The sequence below is a fragment of the Erythrolamprus reginae genome, chromosome 5 (assembly GCF_031021105.1).
Source record: "Erythrolamprus reginae isolate rEryReg1 chromosome 5, rEryReg1.hap1, whole genome shotgun sequence".
Classification (NCBI taxonomy): Eukaryota; Metazoa; Chordata; class Lepidosauria; order Squamata; family Dipsadidae; genus Erythrolamprus; species Erythrolamprus reginae.
In genome coordinates this window covers 65,956,055-65,973,892 of record NC_091954.1, presented here as the reverse complement: position 1 = coordinate 65,973,892, position 17,838 = coordinate 65,956,055, and the positions used below count along the sequence as shown (strand labels likewise).

The 17,838-nt window shown below is 38.8% G+C and overlaps 1 protein-coding gene across 1 annotated transcript; it reads right to left on the bottom strand.

The window, feature by feature from the left end:
- Positions 1-19: 19 nt before the first annotated feature.
- DPCD (deleted in primary ciliary dyskinesia homolog (mouse)) lies at positions 20-17,816 on the bottom strand. The gene is made up of 6 exons (XM_070752881.1): positions 17,712-17,816; positions 16,863-16,943; positions 13,824-13,948; positions 11,217-11,350; positions 4,309-4,411; positions 20-2,921 (listed from the first exon to the last, which is right to left on the bottom strand). The coding sequence occupies exons 1-6, from the start codon at positions 17,773-17,775 to the stop codon at positions 2,817-2,819; spliced, it is 612 nt and encodes a 203-aa protein (XP_070608982.1). The 5' UTR covers positions 17,776-17,816; the 3' UTR covers positions 20-2,816.
- Positions 17,817-17,838: the final 22 nt, after the last annotated feature.

The window sequence follows — 17,838 nt, the reverse complement described above, 5'->3', positions numbered from 1 at the left end:
ATTGAATAGTCACAGTACATTTGACTTGATGCCTTTTATTCAGTATCATGATTGACTTTACATCTATTAACATACACAACAAGATGGGAATAAATATTCCTGAAAAATTATCACGATTGTGAAGATAAAGAAGGATACTTAATACTTGAAAAAACATCTAACCATGCAGATATCTGAGAGAAGATGCAAAAACATGGAGTGGTATCCTGACCTCTGTCATCACTTTGATCAAACATCTGTATTTATAAATGTAATACCATGAATACTATTACTTGGTGTTTTCTAAAGACAATGTTCTGTAAACCCTACAGCAGGGGTCCTCAAACTTAGCAACTTTAAGACTTGTGGACTTCAACTCCCAGAATTCTCCAGCAGCATAGCTAGCTGAAGAGTTCTGGGGGTTAAAGTCCATAAGTCTTAAGGTTGCCAAGGTTGGAGACCTATACCCGCAGTTTCTCTGAACAATACATTCCCCTTTTTGTACATATGAGTTTAAATATCACCAAATATGAAATTATTAAGGGACTCAAAAGTCTGCAGACACACTAAAAATAAGAAGCCAGAATGAAAATGTGTGAATGGAATAAATATTGGCTAGCCAAAACAGCCAACAGGAATGTCCCCACAGCTTAATTTTTATTCTAATTGCAATTATTAAATTGTTAAATGGGGAAATCTGTATAAGACAGAACTGTGTTATTTTTTGTAGAATTGAATGGAAAAATGACAGAAACACAAACATTTATTTCATTAATGTCTGATATATAAATCAGTGTAATTGAGACAAAGAGATTTTTTTTAGTAGATTGGGAGATGGACAAACTGGAATATAAACTCTGAATATTCTTCCATATTCCATGAGGAATTGGGAAACAAGAACAATGTCATAAAAATCCATTCTTATTTATTTATTAAAGAGATAATACCCGGGACAATGGGAGACTGTCTGCATACTATATTTACTGTACTTCTCCTCATATAGGTATTCTAGATTAGTCCTCATTTAGCAACCACAGTTGGAATCAGCGATCTTGTTTAAAACTACGTGGTCACTAAGTTTAAGTGAACTAAGTGATTAGGGGTTTCGCCAAGTAGTTTGCCAGGCTGCTGGCTCCATGACTAGATTGGTTAACAGGTAGTTTGGGAGTTGGGCTCATACCAGCTCTTCATGAGTTGAGCAAACTGTGTGGAACGGAAGTGTAGCTACTGCACCCTGGCAATATTGGGCCATAATAGAGTGCTGACCATTTCATGGTATTTTGGGCTTGTCTACATGCAGCACCTAGTTTTTGCTTTGGACCACTTTAGATCTGGATATGGAGAGTATTACTATTTCTCCCTTGTCATGGTCAGATCATTTCCTGGTCTAGCATAAGTTGATGGCTACCCATGACTTCCAGGGTGATGTCCATTCAGAGGATCCACTCTAGGCAGTTTTGAATCTGAATAGTTTGTGGTGAGTACTTGATTTTCCCAAAGATGTGATGTTTGAGTCTACCAAGTGCCTGTTTTGTTGCTCTCAATATTGGCAACAAGCCTTCATGAACCCTCAGTGAAACCACTTCTAAGCAGCTGCTGTTGCTATTGGGCCTATCCTTGGTGGCTGATGGGTTTTGGACTGCCAGCTGAGGAAGCAGTGGTTTTGGACTAGAGTTGAGGAAGCAGTGCCCAAGAGAGTAGGTGGAGGACTATCAAGAATGCCATTGAGCACAATTATGTACCCAGACCTGCACCATAGTTATAAGAGAATAAAGCATTCCTACTTCTCTCTTGTTGCATTGGCAGGTTGTCATCTAGAAACTTTTTGCAGACTGGTTAATTTCCTTTGGAGAAGGAGCCAGTTGCAAGAGTGACTATGGTGACCAGTTAGCATAGCATTTTGCCACAGGTTTGTTCAGATTCTCTTGACTGTGCTTTAGTATTGTGTAGCAATTTGATTAGAATGTCTTGCCAGGTTAACTGGGATTCTTTATATGTTCTCTATGGTCTGGACATCTGTCTCTCACATCTGCTTATCTATGGTCTGGACTTCTGTCTCTCACATCTGCTTCAGCTACTTATTTATATCAATGTAAATTCTGATTGATTCTGGGCTGCTCAACAATAAAACAATACAACAAATACGTAATGCACAAAAGAGACATAGCAATAAACAAGGTAGCATCTCTGGTCAAAAATATGTATCATACCACTAGCAAGGGGACCCAATCACCATAGTCCAATGCCTTCGAGCACAGCCAAGTCAATAAGGCCTGCCAGAATGCCATCAAGATGGAAGCCCTCTGGATCTCAAGAGGAACCACATTCTAGAATGCAGGTGCAATGACAAAAGACATGATCCTGAGGTTCCACTATGGTTAATGAGCCCCCCATTGGTTGATCAATGGAACATATAGTACATTAATTTTTCTGATTGATTGGGTCAACATCATAGTCCCTCAAGTAACAAGCACATTGAATTGTACCTAAAAACAAACTGGTAACTAATGTTGCTTAGAAAGCATGGTTGCCACTGCCACATGAGGATAGTTCAGGTGGGTGGACCTTATTCCCTGGATCTAGAAGATGCCTCTTTACCAGAATAGGTGATGCTGGGAGCCATAAAGAGACTCTGATATATTCCCTCCTTAAGAGGCCCTTTTTGGATTTTTGCATTTTCCAGTTGGCTTTGTTTTAGGTTTTTAGATACTATTCAATTGCATATTTTAATGTTCTTTCTGTAGAATTGGGGCAAGGTATAAATGAAATGAATGAATGATCCCCGTTCAACATAATTATTTAATAAAAATACAGACAATGCACTTCAAAACTCTTGATTACTGTGCCTTGCAGTCTCCTTCCCCATTATTAGCAGCTTTGGTGTTCTTTAGTTCTTTCTGCAGCTCCTCTTCGGCAGCTAGTATTTCTTTTGGCTTTTGATACTATAGGAAAGAAAATAGCCTGAATCTCTATTACCGCAAACAGAAATGCTATCAACATAGTGCCTCATTTGCAAAATTGAAAAAAAGAAGCAAAATCATTGGGATGTCATGTTCTCAGATTCATCCATTTAAGATATAATACTTAGAACAGTGATAGTGAACCTTTTTATTAGCACCCAGTGCCCAAACCAAAATCATGCGCACACTGGACAACTGGTCTTTGGGTTTCCAGCATGCACATGAGCACTGGCCAGCTGGTCCTCATGTGCGCTGGAGCACCAGAAACTTGAAGACCATCTGGCTGGTGTGTGAATGCTTGTTTTTGAGCCGTTTTCCAGACTTATTTGGGGACCATTGTTTGGGCTGTTTTCAAGTCATTGTTCAGACCATTTTTGATGGCCAAAAATGGCCTGGAAAATGTTCTGTTTCTTGGGCCATTTTCAGGCACTCCAGCACCTGCAAAAACCAGTTAGCCAGCGTGAATGCTCACATGCACACCGAAAACCAGAAGTGCAGCTGGTAACTATGTGCTCATAGAGAGGGCTCTGCATGCCACCTCTGGCACACGTGCCATAGGTTTGCCATCACGGACCTCGGAGATAAGGCTGTATCTCAAACACATACATTGCAATACACATATTTCGTTCAAATATTGAAATCTGCCTTATTGTATTTTTTGGTCCCATTTATCCTGCTGCAGAGTGAAATATCCCATGGCAGAGTGTGCACTTGAACTTTCCCAAGTGATACCTCCCTGTTCACTGAAGGAAATATTTCTGCACAGATCATTAAAAAAGATAATTATTTCAGGTTAGAAGGAAAAATGTGCAGAAATAGTGTGAATTTATTTTTTTCATCATAAACCTTACTGATATAATTTTCAATTCTTAACTTTCATCCCAAGGCCATTTCCCCCAAGGCCATTATCTCACGTTTTATACATTGCTCCTTAACTTACGAACACAATGGAATCCAAAATTTCCATTGCAAAGCAAGTCAGTTGTTAAGTGAGCTGAGTCCCATCTTATGACCTTTTCTGCCATAGTTGTTAAGCAAATCACTACACATGTTAAGTGAATAGGCTTTCCCCATTGACTTTGCTTGTTGGAAGCCAGCTGGGAAGGTTACATATGGTGATCATATGACCTCAAGACAGTGCAGCTGTCAAATACATGCCAGTTATCAAACTCCTGAATTTTGGTCACATGATTGATCTTGGGGATGCTGCAACCATTGTAAGTGTGAAACCCAGTCATATGTCACTTCTTTCAGTGCCATTTTGAAAAGTCATTAAATGAATGGTTGTAAGGTGAAGACTATATTTAAAAGCAACATAGTAAAAGCGGATTAATGCTAATAATGTCAGATTAGTTTTATGACAACTTACTGTGATAATCAATGTATTGTTGGCATGAGTAAAACTCAAGGCAGTGCTGTCCAAAGGCAACGGGAATCTGTCCAAATCAGGAATAGTGAATTTCTTGTAGTATCTGAAAGTAAATGTGGACATGAAAATAAAGACCATTCATTTTTTCACTAGTGGAAGAAAAAGAATTCCAAAATAATGTTTTTACATGAAGGAAATTTCAGAATTATTCCAAGAGTTAGAAGCTGGGTATCTTTCATTCAAGGCTGCAAGATTCCACTAAGAATTATTTTTAATATAGTAAAATGAGTTATGTTATATATGAATTATATTTAAAAATCTGTCTGAACAGATGTCACTATTAATTTAACCAGAAGGTTTTGTTTTTAAATGCAGCCGTATACTAAAAACTATAGTAGTAAGCATCAATCATTCTTTCTTAGAAAAGAGAAGGAAGGAAGGAAGCAGAGGCAACCATTTCCAAAAATGTTGCCAAAAAACCTAATCCAGCCATCAGGAATTAACCCTGTCTTAAAGGCATAAAAAATGGGCTTCCCAAACTGTGGGATACTTACTGAACAAACCATTGCTCATAGGAGAAGAGTTAGATAGGACCATTATGTTAACAGTTTGAATGTTAGTTTAATTTTGATTGCCTCAATTATGCATGGTGCTTACACTCTCATATTTATCAGGCACTTAGAATGATCCATCTTCTATTTTCAATTTAATTTAAGATAGAAGGTCAATATGCTTCCCTTCCATGAAACATGACTGCTATTTAGTTCTTTTGGGGGCTGGAACTCTTCCTTTATGAATGATGCTCTACAATTGATGTATGTTTAGTGCTCCAAAATGAGGCATAGGATATCAAACCTATGACCAATCCTTTTTGATTAAGTTAGTTTTGTTCAGAGGTTGATTGGTGGAACTAGTGGGACACAAACCACAAACCCTTTATTTTCCAAGCCCTGCTGAAAATGCATACAAAGACCCATCAGCCAGGGCTAACTTTGCCTGCTAAAGAAGAATGTTACCCCAGGGCTTGGAGACTTTTGCTTATATTTGGGAAAGGTGGCAGACATGGATAATAATGGAGATGTCAAAGGTTAAACAGCAAAGATTAGATGAACACAAAAGACAAGTTAAGGAAGTGTTAAGTTCTTACTGATTGAGACAATAAAAAAGCAACTCCCCAAATAGTCCAGTGTTTCAAAGAGCCTATGAAGCCCACAATGAGAACACCAACTTTATCTCCCCCACCCACCCAATAGGGCTGAGGCAGTGGGAAAATACCTGGTTTGAACTCCCAAGTAAAATCTGTGAAAGATCAAAGGAAAACAGATCTTCTGTTTTGCCTCCTCCAGCGTAATGTTAACTGCTACTCTCTCCTGCAATAACTGAATCTGCTGTGGCCAAGAAGGCTTTGCCTGTTTATTTGAAAGTTTGCTTTAATGGATTTGTTTTACAGCAAGAAGACTGAATCAAATCCCACCTCAGCAGCCTTTTGCTGTGGCTAAGAAGGGACATTGTTGAATGAGTAGAAATAGGTGGCAATATTTTTTAAGGTCCTTTGGGGAGCTATCTTCTCTTCCACCTTTACAATTGCAGAGTAGCCATTGAATAACTCCAGGTTTCTTCTGTTATATATCTTGGTAAAAGCTGCATCTGCTAAAATTCTAATTGTCATAAGCATTATGCCTTTGTCCTCCCTTTTATTTTTTTAATTTTAATTTTATTGTTTTATTTAAAACACATTACAGAATATACTAACATACCATATTTTTCAGAGTATAAAACACACCTAGATTTTAGAGATGGAAACCAAGGGAAAAAGTATTCTTAACCAAATGGTATAGTGATATATTATTTAATAAAATACCAGTGTAGCAGAATACTTTTTACAAACATGTACTTTTTACAAACTTCAAACTTGACAGCTTTAAGACTTGTGGACTTCAACTCCCAGAATTCCTCTTCCAGTCATGTTAGATGGGGTAAAATCAGAAGGCAAAATACCTCTGTTTTTGTTAAAAATGGGCCGTTTTTTGCCTGTTGTTTCACAAAAGTGAGGGCATTTTTGCCAGCACCCAGGAGTTTTCTACAGGCTTCCAAACCTCTGTCCATCCCATTTTTGCAAAAAACAGGCCCATTTTTCAGAAAAATGGGATGCAGGGGTGGGCTTTGGGACAGCAAAACTGGCTGTATTCAGTGCATAAGACGCACCAACATTTCTACCCTCTTTTAGGGTGGGAAAACGTACATCTGATACTCCGAAAAATATGGTATATTGATAGGAAGCACAGTTCCTATTTCAGTTATAGCTCTAGATCAGTCTATAAGTCTTTCTTCTATTTGTCATTTTCGTTGAATACATTTAATACATTTGTGATATATTTCAAATTTCCCACTATATATTTCTAGTTTCTGTTCTACCGTTTATAAAACTCTCTCTCTCCCTCTCTCTTTCTGTGTCATATACTTATAATACCGTTCATGTTTCTGATTCAATTTTGTAACCAATTATGAAACCTATTTGAAGTTGTATAGTATTCTGTTTCCTCCTTATTCTTCAATTCTTGTCCATTTCAGCACAATCAACAGTTTTCCTTATAATCTAATTTTTATTTGGTATTTCATTATTTTTCCATTTTTGTGCATAGACAATCCAAGCTGCTATTAAATAGGAATTATTAAACAATATATCCATTTTGAGTAATTTCTCAGCATAATTCCCAATAAGAAAATTTCTGGTTTCCAATCAATATATTTCTTTGTTACATTTTCTATCATCTTTTTAATCTTAATCTAACATTTTTTTAGCGTTTTCACATGTCTACCACTGGTGATAATATGTACCATATTCTTTCTGGCATTTTCAGCATGTGGGAGATTTTTTTTTAGACATTGTCTAAAAATGTGCCAGAGGAAGATGCCATCAATAAAACATCTTGCCTTGGTTTTTCTCTATATACCATTGATACTGTCAATTTTAAATTTGTCTGCGCATTTTTCCCTTTTGCCAATTCAATATTATAACCTAAATTTTGTGCCCTTTCTTCCCTTAAGCCAGGGTAAACAGTTTTCTCAGGATTGTAAGCCCCACCTTGCTTTTCCTACTAGCTGAAGTTAGCATCAGAGGAAGGGGCAGAACCTATACTTTATACTTTACCCTGAATCCCTGACTCTCACTCTAAAATACTATTGCTTAATATGACAGTAAATGGCTGAATTTAAGTGATACGATTTTGAATGAGTTTGGGAGGAATTTAAAAGTGGGACATTTTGGTGATTTGTTACCTAGAGTTTCCCTTCTTCCATTTTCATCTTTATCCTTAAGGGAAAAAAATGAAACAAACATTACTGAAAATTGGTAATTTTGGTAACTATTTTAGTAATATATCTCAGGAGGCTGGGATAAATACATGCAGCTGCCCGTTCCTGCCATAAAGGACTAACTAGAATCTCTCACATGATCAAGTCACAAGCACTAATGGGAATTGAACATTATGTAATATGGGGATTGGGAACCTGCGGGCTGGTCCCGGCTGGAAGTGGGAAGAAGTTGCCTCAGTTCCATCAGCAGCCCCACACAGGGAGGGAAAGATTAATATTGTGGGACATATCTGGTAAAAGAAGAACCTGGCTAGCAGTTTAGCAATAGGAAATCCCCAAGTTCCCATGTAGACTTCATAAAACCCCAGTTTTGGTAAAACAGTAGAATAATTTATGGGAGAATAAATAAAATGCAGATATATATGCAGTGCTTTTGTTGTTTTAGCAAAAAGGACAAGTTTCTGAATTGAAATTATTTTATCTTCTGCCTTCCTCACAATAAAGAACATGCTACAACGAATAATGGTATATAAAAGAGAAATCACAAAAGTCACATAATCCAAGTTCTATAAAAAGCCTAGCAGTTTTGTGGTGCAGCAATTTTTGTTGCAACACAACATAAATGAAAAATGTGTATTCCTCTGATAGAAGCCAATTCCACTTCTGAAGCTAATAATTGAAGTGTTTTCTTAAAGAGCTCAAATTACTGAAAGGCATGAAATAATCTGAGACATTAACTTTGTTCCATATGTGGGTTTTGGCTACTAATGATTTCTTGCTCTGTTTTTGATTGGATATTTAGGTGACAATTTTCTTTCTGCCTTCCAAAATTTCAGTGAATTGCATTGAAAAGAGCATTTTTAGCAACACATGCAGATATCCATTGTTAATGGCTTAGCCAGTGAATTCAGCCAATTATTCAGCTTCCCAGAATTGTGAAAAGCAAAGCATATAAATTTAATAAATATATTTCCATGTAATCAATAAATCATAGTTAAATCATGGCTAAGATAAATATGTGATTGAATGAAGTCTTTTGTTCTACCATCGGCCAACCAGAACGAATCACGTAAAAACTATTTACTGCAGCATTAATCCAACTTTTCCTAGTTTCTTTGATAGACAGAATAATTGAGATTTACTTTAGAATTTTTACTCAATCATGTCTGGAATTTCTAACAAGCCTAGCAAGCAAATATGTAAAATGTCTATACTAATTAAGGTATCCATCCCCTCCCCCCAAAAAATCTATATAAAGATTGTATTTTATATGCTAGGAACAATGGCGTCACTACTTCTGAATTGTCCAAAACATGTTAGACTATCTAAAATATACTGGGCTACTAAACGGTAAATGATTTCTTACAGGATCAGCTACACTGTATCTTTTTTTTAGTATTAGCTAACAGCCTCAAGAGGGATATGAAAGAAACAGGTTTCTCTTATTCTTTGCCTATCAGCAATTATAATTTAGAGCTACTTATTGCTGCACCTTGAGTTTTTAATTAAATATCATATCTAACACTTATTTGTCGTTAATTTGTTTAGTTCTTTTTGAAAGACATCTTATTAGTGAATGCAGTCTATGTCATAAACAGTAAAATGTATGCTTGTACTATATTTATGTGCAAGAGAACTCTGTCTTAATCTACCATAGGTTAAATTCATAGGTGATCCTGATTTAAAATGAGACTCTGCAGAAGGCCGAACATATTTAAGGACTGTTCAAATCAACAAATACTAAATTACATTCCTAACGATCAAGAGGAAACCCATTGAGCTTCAGGAACCTGATTCTGTACCTGCCAGTTCCAGTGAAAATAACAAAGATGCTAAATAGAATGACCCATAAGGTTAATGTAGTCTGGCCCTTATTGTGAAATGTTTGACAAGTCCTGACCATGTCCCTAGTTTTTTATTGTCATTGATTAATTATACTCTTTGCCCTCAGAAGAACTTTAGCCTAACATATATGGTAAAATAGAAAATAGAAGTTCTTGCCAACAGCACCACCTCTGGGTAAATATTAGGGATTGCATAAAAATGGAAAATAGGAAAAACAAACACTCTTTGTTCCAGGACTATAGCTTGATTCGCATATAAAATTAAGACGTCTCAATGTTTTTTTTTAATTTAGCATTGCATTCAAACCTATCCTTTAGGGGTATTTTCAAAATACAATACAATGGCTTGTTCAAAAATCAAACTCTTCATAGTGTTATGTGTGAATAATACAAAAAGCTCAGATTATGTATGGGATGGGCTGTTGGTTTATCAATTTAAAGCGCACTGACAATGTCTCCTTGAATGGTGAGAAAATGTTCACAACTCAATTGAAAAACTCGGAGCTGAAATCAACAGCCCAGCTACCAACCTGACCTATTAATAGTCAAGTGTATACGTCAGCTCAGATTGTTTTGTTAAACAATTATACATCTCCACCCCATGTCCAGTCAACGAAGCAGTGGAAGTGATGTGCCGGTGCCTGGAGGCTGTTGGGGCCTGGATGGGTGTCAACAAACTCAAACTCAACCCAGACAAGATGGAGTGGCTGTGGGTCTTGCCTCCCAAGGACAATTCCATCTGTCCATCCATTACCCTGGGGGGAGAATCACTGTCCCCCTCAGAGAGGGTTCGCAACTTGGGTGTCCTCCTCGATCCACAACTCACATTAGAGAAACACCTTTCAGCTGTGGTGAGGGGGGCGTTCGCCTGGTGCACCAGTTGTGGCCCTATTTGGACCAGGACTCACTGCTCACAGTCACTCATGCCCTCATCACCTCGAGGCTCGACTACTGTAGCACTCTCTACATGGGGCTACCTTTGAAAAGTGTTCGGAAACTTCAGATCGTGCAGAATGCAGCTGCGAGAGCAATCATGGGCTTCCCCAGGTATGCCCATGTCACACCAACATTCCAGTGTCTGCATTGGTTGCCGATCAGTTTCGGGTCACAATTCAAAGTGTTGGTTATGACCTATAAAGCCCTTCATGGCACTGGACCAGATTACCTCAGGGACCACCTTCTGCTGCACGAATCCCAGCGACCAGTTAGGTCCCACATAGTGGGTCTTCTCCGGGTCCCGTCAACCAAACAATGTCGCTTGGCGGGACCCAGAGGAAGAGCCTTCTCTGTGGCGGCCCCGGACCTCTGGAACCAACTCCCCCCAGAGATTAGAATTGCCCCCACCCTCCTTGCCTTTCGAAAGCTGCTTAAAACCCACCTCTGCCGCCAGGCATGGGGGAACTGAAATACATTTCTCCTAGGCCTTTACAATTTTATGCATGGTATGTCTGTATGTATGATTGATTTTTATATAATGGGTTTTTAACTGTTTTTAGTATTGGATTTTGTTATATACTGTTTTATTGCTGTTGTTAGCCGCCCCGAGTCTGCGGAGAGAGGAGGCATACAAATCCAATCAATCAATCAATCAATAAATAAATAAATAAATAAATAAATAAAACAATACAACTGTTAGGAAAATAAAAATTCAGAATATTACAATAGAGAACTAACATCATTTCCACATCCTACAAGCTTCCCACAAATACATCCAAATTTATCCCACCATGAGTGAATCTGTTCACTGACTTCTTATTTGTTGTGTGGACCACACAGTGACGCTGATCCTTTTCTACTGAAACACTGTAGACATCCTTAGGATATGGCAGGTTTCGGATCCGCCACTGGAAACTGCTTTTGGTGTCTTTTCGCACAAAGACAGGCTAGAGAAAAGAGAAACTGAATTCAGCCCAGTGTTGTTCAGTTCAACTAGACACCAGCTGTAATAACTTTACAACAACAACATGAATAGGATTTTCCAAAATTATGCATGCAAGTGCTGGATTCTTGTCTCAATTGAAGCAACACTAGATTTGGGAAAAATATAGACTGAAGTAAAAAAAATGGTTAAGGAACAAAAGTAGAACAAAGGTGGGGGGGAGAGTCCATTTCATAAAAGACTGCAATCCATTCAATAATTAATTACATTCAAGACCATAGTTCCTTCTAAGCTGAGCAGTGAGCAATCGCTCACTTAAAAATCATCATCAACTCAGAGTTTTCCAAACCTGCCCAGAAGCCGAGAGGGAAAGAGTGAGAGGGAAGGAGAGAGAGAGGAAAAGAGGAAGAGAGAGAAACAGATAGAAAAAAGAGAGGAAGGAAAAGAGAAAGAAAAAGAATGGGAGTAAGGAAGAGAGAAAGAAAATCAAAATCTAGTTTGAAACTAGCTCAACTATTTAAGTGGCATTTTGATATTGATAGAGTTGCCCTATTATGAGCTCACTGTTATAGACACACAGTACAGTATTTTATTTTGAAATTCTCTGAGGCAAAACAGGGTGGGTTTTTTATTTGTTTGTTTGTTTGTTTGTTTATTTGTTTATTTATTTATTGTTTTTGTGCTGCCCAGTCCCGAAGGGACTGCCGCTCAGACACTATACTTTTCCGCCCACCCCAAAAAAAAATTAGAGGGAACACTGTTCAAGACACCAAACTCCCTTCATACAAATATATGGGATAGTTCAGGTATTTGTACATACATGAAACGTACATACTTCAACTGAATATTGAATGTAATGGAACTATTTTGTTCCAGATAGAAGGGAGAGTGTACAAGGAGAAAGAAATCAAGAAAGAAACCAAGAACCCACACACTATGGATTGATATACGTACACATTTAATAAAACCATGAGAATTGGGTGATGGCACAAGGGGGAAAACTGCCGCTGTATCTAGGCATGCAATACCGAGGGAAGAAGCTGAAATGGTTTGTGTCCAGGATGTAAGCAGGGGTCTGCAGATATTTTCTCAACCCTTCTGATCTGTGCAATATACAATCTGTGGAAAGCAGACCGTTGCAATGATTCTTTCTGCAGTCTTGACTATGTGTTGCTCTGTACCTGTCCTGTTTGGTTGCTGAACCACACCACACAGTGATAGACTCAATAATTCTTCTGTAAAATTGCATCAGCAACTTCCCGGGCAGTTTGAACTTTCTAGGTTTATGCAGGAAGAACATTTGAAAGAGATTCTAACTTTAAGGCAGAACCATAATACAAAGCATAAACCTTTTTATAAAAATATTATTTAGCTCTTGGCATTTTTGGCTAAATTATAGCCAGTGCCATGGAATAAATCATCAGTGGAATTAAAGCATGCTTCCTCATTACAATTTAGGAAAGAACTGAAAACATATTTACTACCCAAGGGCTTACACTGCAACTGTTTTAGTTGATGTGTGTTATATGTATTATGCTTTGTATATGTTTTTATAGGTTTATTATACTTTGGAAGCCACCCAATTGCCCAGAGCCATAAAAAGATTGGAGAGCGCTTATATCCCCCAAAGCAATCAATATACCACGCTAGTGTTTTCAAACTCAGCAACTTTAAGATGTGTGGACTTCAACTCCCAGAATTCCCCAGCCACACATTTTTAGATTGCTGAGGTTGAGAAACACAACATGACACTATAACTGGAAGCACACATGATTTAATGAATGGCTACCAATCTAGTTCTAAAGCAGAGTTACCCAACCTTTTTGGCTTTGTGGCCCAGCAGGGCGGGAGAAGGGATGGTTCCACCCGAGTGGCGGGCAAGTACACAGCTCCATTTGTGTGAGCGGCGGGCACACGCACCTGCTTGTGCAAATGGAGCATGCACACGCTTGCCTGCTGCTTTTAACTAGCTCAAATATACCCGGTGACCTTCCATGGCTAAGAATGGACTTGAACATGAGTCTCTTGTAAAGGAGCCATATTAAACTTTTCATATTTACAAAAATGTCTCCATTCAATGTTAATTCAGCTCTTTTTGACTACAGTGAACTTTCAATTATAATTCCTCTGTTTAAATTATATTGAAATTTAAAGTATAGTTGCTATCTCTTAGCTCAACTTATAAGAATGCTGTGAGGAAAAATTCAAAGAAGCAAATGCTTCATAAGTTGAGTTAGACTCCTTGTAGGAACAGCATGGTAACTCATTTAACAAATAAATCTTTATAGATCAGGAAAAGACAAAGTAGAAAGGAAGAGCATAATGGACATTTCTACCATTATGGATTATTCGTGCAGTTTGGTATAGAAAGAAAATCTGATATACATTTTTTAAAATAAAAAAAATCAAGGTAGAAAAATTGGATAAAGTATATTTTCTCTACTATCAAATGCTGAGGTAGAAAATATTGTATTTACATTGGTATTGCTCTCCTTTATGAACTCACGGTCCAGTGCTCCTGCTGCAAGCAATGTGGGTTCTCCCACTTCAACCTCCCAATTGCCAGGTGCACCCAGGGCATTCTTCTCTCTCCATTTTCTTACTGCACAGAAAGGACAAAGATAAAGAGAAAAAAAATGAGATATTTATTTTTTCAGGGAAAAAAGTCCCAAATGAAATATTAAGAAATTAACAGGTGATTGCTATTAACAAATTAAGTCAAATACTTTTGAATTCAATTTATTTTTAAGTATGCTTCTTTCCTTTTGCAGAAACAGAATACAGGTGGGTTCTTGGCTTGTGATCACTCATTTAGTGACCATTCAAACTTGCAATAGCAGTGAACAAGAGGGATTTATATGTCCTCATAGTTTCAGCTGTTTGCAGCATCCTCACAGTCACATTATCACGATATGGGTGCTCAGCGCCCAACTTATGATACTAATATTGCACCAAGCTGCAGTCACATGATCATACTTTCCAACGTCCCCTGTTGGTTTTCCACTAGCAAAACCAATGAAGAAATTGGCAGGAAGTTGGAAATTGTGGTCACATGTGATCATTGCTTAACTTCCTACATGGTCTTCACTTATCAACAATAATGTGAACTGCTAGGACTGATTGATAAGCAGTGCTATCCCATGATGTCATATTTTATCACCATGTCACTTAGCGGCAGCAGTTCTAATCCAATTGCTGTTGTAGAGTTTTTGAACATATTATTAACATGAACATGTGTTAAAAGAGCATTTAAAACTGCTGGCTTTGAGCTACAGATTATGCAATTTACTAGCTTTGTCCTGATGGTTGCGCAACATTTCAGATCCAAAAGCAAAAGTTTGCTTCAGAATATATAGCATCAGTCACACTCCCTCAGTCCAACTCACCTCACAGAGTTGTTGTAATGGGAAACGTAGGAGCTAGCCAACTTGAATTGTTTATTTAAAAATAACAAAGGTGGGATAAAAATAAATAAATCAGCATGTAACTTTTTAAATCATGAGAATCTTTTTCCTGGGATTCTGCCAATGCATTCCAAAACACTTTATTTTTTCAAATCCAAAACATTGCATAGCTTTAGTCACATAGGCCCAGAGAATCAAATCATCTGAGAAGTGATCCAGGTTTCAATCCTACAGATAGCAACACCCATTGATACTTTCCAGTTCAATTCATGTTCAGGCACTAGTTTTGGAAACACTACTACACAGTGTGAAAAACAGGTTAAAAGCAAACAACTTGATTAGTCTAACTTATCCAAAACAAGGGGCAGTTGGAATTTCCTATCCACGTCTTCCTGGATAACAACAAGCTATTATTACAGTTATATTACATGTAACACTTACTTAACTACCTTAAGTAGGCTGGCAACTCCATCGCCAACATGAAACACATGACTGTTCAGCTTAGCTATGGCAGTTATGGACTTTTGTTCAATGAATTGCATGCAGTCATTAGAAAAGGATCCACCCATATCTAAGTCATTCTTGGAAGAAAGTAAGGGACTGTCTCCACTTCAATTCCCCTCTGCCCATTCCCCTATCTTCTACCCATCTCTGCCCTGTGGGTCATCCACCTATCTGCTGCTACCAGCTGCCCTTGCTATTTGCCTTGCTCCCTGCTGCGCTGCATAGCATTACTAGCTAGGGCAGGGATAGGCAAAGTTGGCTCTTCTATGACTTGTGGACTTCAACTCCCAGAATTCCTGAACTAGCACGATTCTGGGAGTTGGAGTCAATAAGTCATAGAAGAACCAACTTTGCCTACCCTGAGCTAGGGTCTTATTTTATGCTAGTGCAGCCATGTCCTTCTTTCACACCAATAACGAGGATGGGCAAATAAGGCCCTAGCCATCACACAAAAGAAAGCCCTGGCTGTTGTGAGAAAGAAGGACATCACCAGCATCCAAAAGAACAGTGCAAAAGAAAGGTTTAGTTTGTAGTGGTGAATGGTGCCACAGCACAATACATATCCACCTATTCTGTAGCTCTCATCCACTGACCTGTGGACCTTCATTGCAGCTCCCCTGCATGTGATGAGCCCAGCAGCCAGAGGCAGGAAAAGATGATGACAAAAGTCAGCTAGGAATGGGAGTAGGGCAATAGGAGACTGGTCATAAACGCAGGCAGATTAAATTTTGTTCATGTGACCACAGCAGCACTGTGATCACCAGAACTTCAAAGACTGTTCGTAAGTCCCTTTGTTCAATGCTATTGTAACTTACAATAGTTGCTGAACAAATGGCCGTTAACCAAGACTACTTTTAAACACCTGGGACAGAAAGATACAAGAATTCAAAGTTTGAATTCGCTATAAATAGAGCCTGTACTTGATCTATTGCAGATGGTTAAATTCTCTCTCTCAAAAAAAATGGTATAACAGCATTGTGCCCTTGATTCTCTGTGTGCACGTGTCTCTACAGTTTTGTCAAAAGAAATATGATAAAGCCATGCAGTCTCAGGAGTAATACCAATACAATGAGTGGATTAATTTTTAGTTTAATCGCAAACTGTAATATAAGAGCTGGGGTGGCGCAGTGGTTAGAGTGCAGCAATGCAGGCTATTTCAGCTAACTGCTAGCTATAGTTCAGCAGTTTAAATCTCACTACCGCTCAAGGTTGACACAACCTACCAAGGTGGGTAAAATGAGGACCCAAATTGTTGGGGGCAATATGCTGATTCTGTAAACTGTTTAGAGAGGGCTGTAAAAGCACTATGAAGTGGTATATAAGTCTAAATACTATTGCTATTGCTATAAACTGAGACATCAATGCTTAGAGTTAATGCTGTGGTTAGGAAAACAGATAAAGACATGTAGCTTAGCCCTGTAATCTCAGAGATAAGGCCAACTTTGCTTTCACTGCCCTTTCTTAGCATGGATCTCTTTCATCCAAAGTTCATTGCTTTACTGGCCTGCAGAATGTGCAAGACAAAATCTGTATTTCAAATCTACCGGGAATTTACCTATTCACCTTTCCAAGTTTGAACTAGAAGTAAGAAAAGTCAGTTGGACTTACAGAGTAGCTGATGTGTTTTCAGGTCATACTCTTCTGCCATCTCCTTTCCATCCTCAAACAAGTAATGGATTTTTCGTTTCCCTAAAGAGAACACAGTAGGTGGAGCTAAAAAGGAGAAATAGAAGGAAATCCCACTTCACAGATTTAATATATGTGCCCCCCCCCCCGCCGCCAAGTTTGGCCAGAGTGACTTTTAGAGATTGACAGCTCTCCATCCATATGACTCCTTTACTAAAGATGCCGGGGTGGCACAGTGGTTAGAGTGCAGCACTGCAAGCTACTTCAGCTAACTGCTAGCTGTAGTTCAGCAGTTCAAATCTCACCACCGGCTCAAGGTTGACTCAGCCTTCCATCCTTCCGAGGTGGGTAAAATGAGGACCCAGATTGTTTGGGGGCAATCTGCTGATTCTGTAAACCTCTTGGAGAGGGCTGTAAAAGAACTATGGAGCGCTATAGAAGTCTAAATGCTATTGCTAAACGCAAGTTTTGATGGAAATAATCTCCAATGTTAACAGGTTGATTTCCACATGCCCCCCACAGTGGTAAATAGAGTTCCGTTAGAAATAAAAGAGACTCGGGAATTTAAAAAAAATCTTTTAAAAAAAAACAAACAAACTTTAAAGAGATTTTTAAGTTGGCTCTTCAGTCTATCCCTATGAGGGGTCGGCGAACCCAAAAGCGAAGGCAACGCGAAACTACTACCGCCTTTTCGCTCCTTGGAGACCGGGAACTGCAAAGGCTTCTCCCACCTTAGAAAGCTTCCCCAACTTCACCCGCCACCCCTTTGCCCGTGGCCGGGGGCTCATTCCCCCAGATCGCCCCTATTCCAGCCCTCCGCCATCCCGTTACCATCGGCGAGCAGGGCGGTCTTGCGAGCACCCCGCAACCGCTCCAGCCAGCCGGTCCCAGCCATATTTGAGGCTCGGCTAGGCACGTTACCAAGGCAACGCCTCCTGGTCTTCCGGCCCCTGACCCG

Excerpts from the sequence above, each read along its gene's own strand:
- DPCD (XM_070752881.1), bottom strand. The coding sequence starts at position 17,775 with ATGGCTGGGACCGGCTGGCTGGAGCGGTTGCGGGGTGCTCGCAAGACC. Across the intron at positions 13,949-16,862 it reads GAAAACACATCAGCTACTCT|TAAGAAAATGGAGAGAGAAG; the intron begins GTAAGTCCAACT and ends CTTTCTGTGCAG. Across the intron at positions 2,922-4,308 it reads ACAATACATTGATTATCACA|TATCAAAAGCCAAAAGAAAT; the intron begins GTAAGTTGTCAT and ends TCTTTCCTATAG.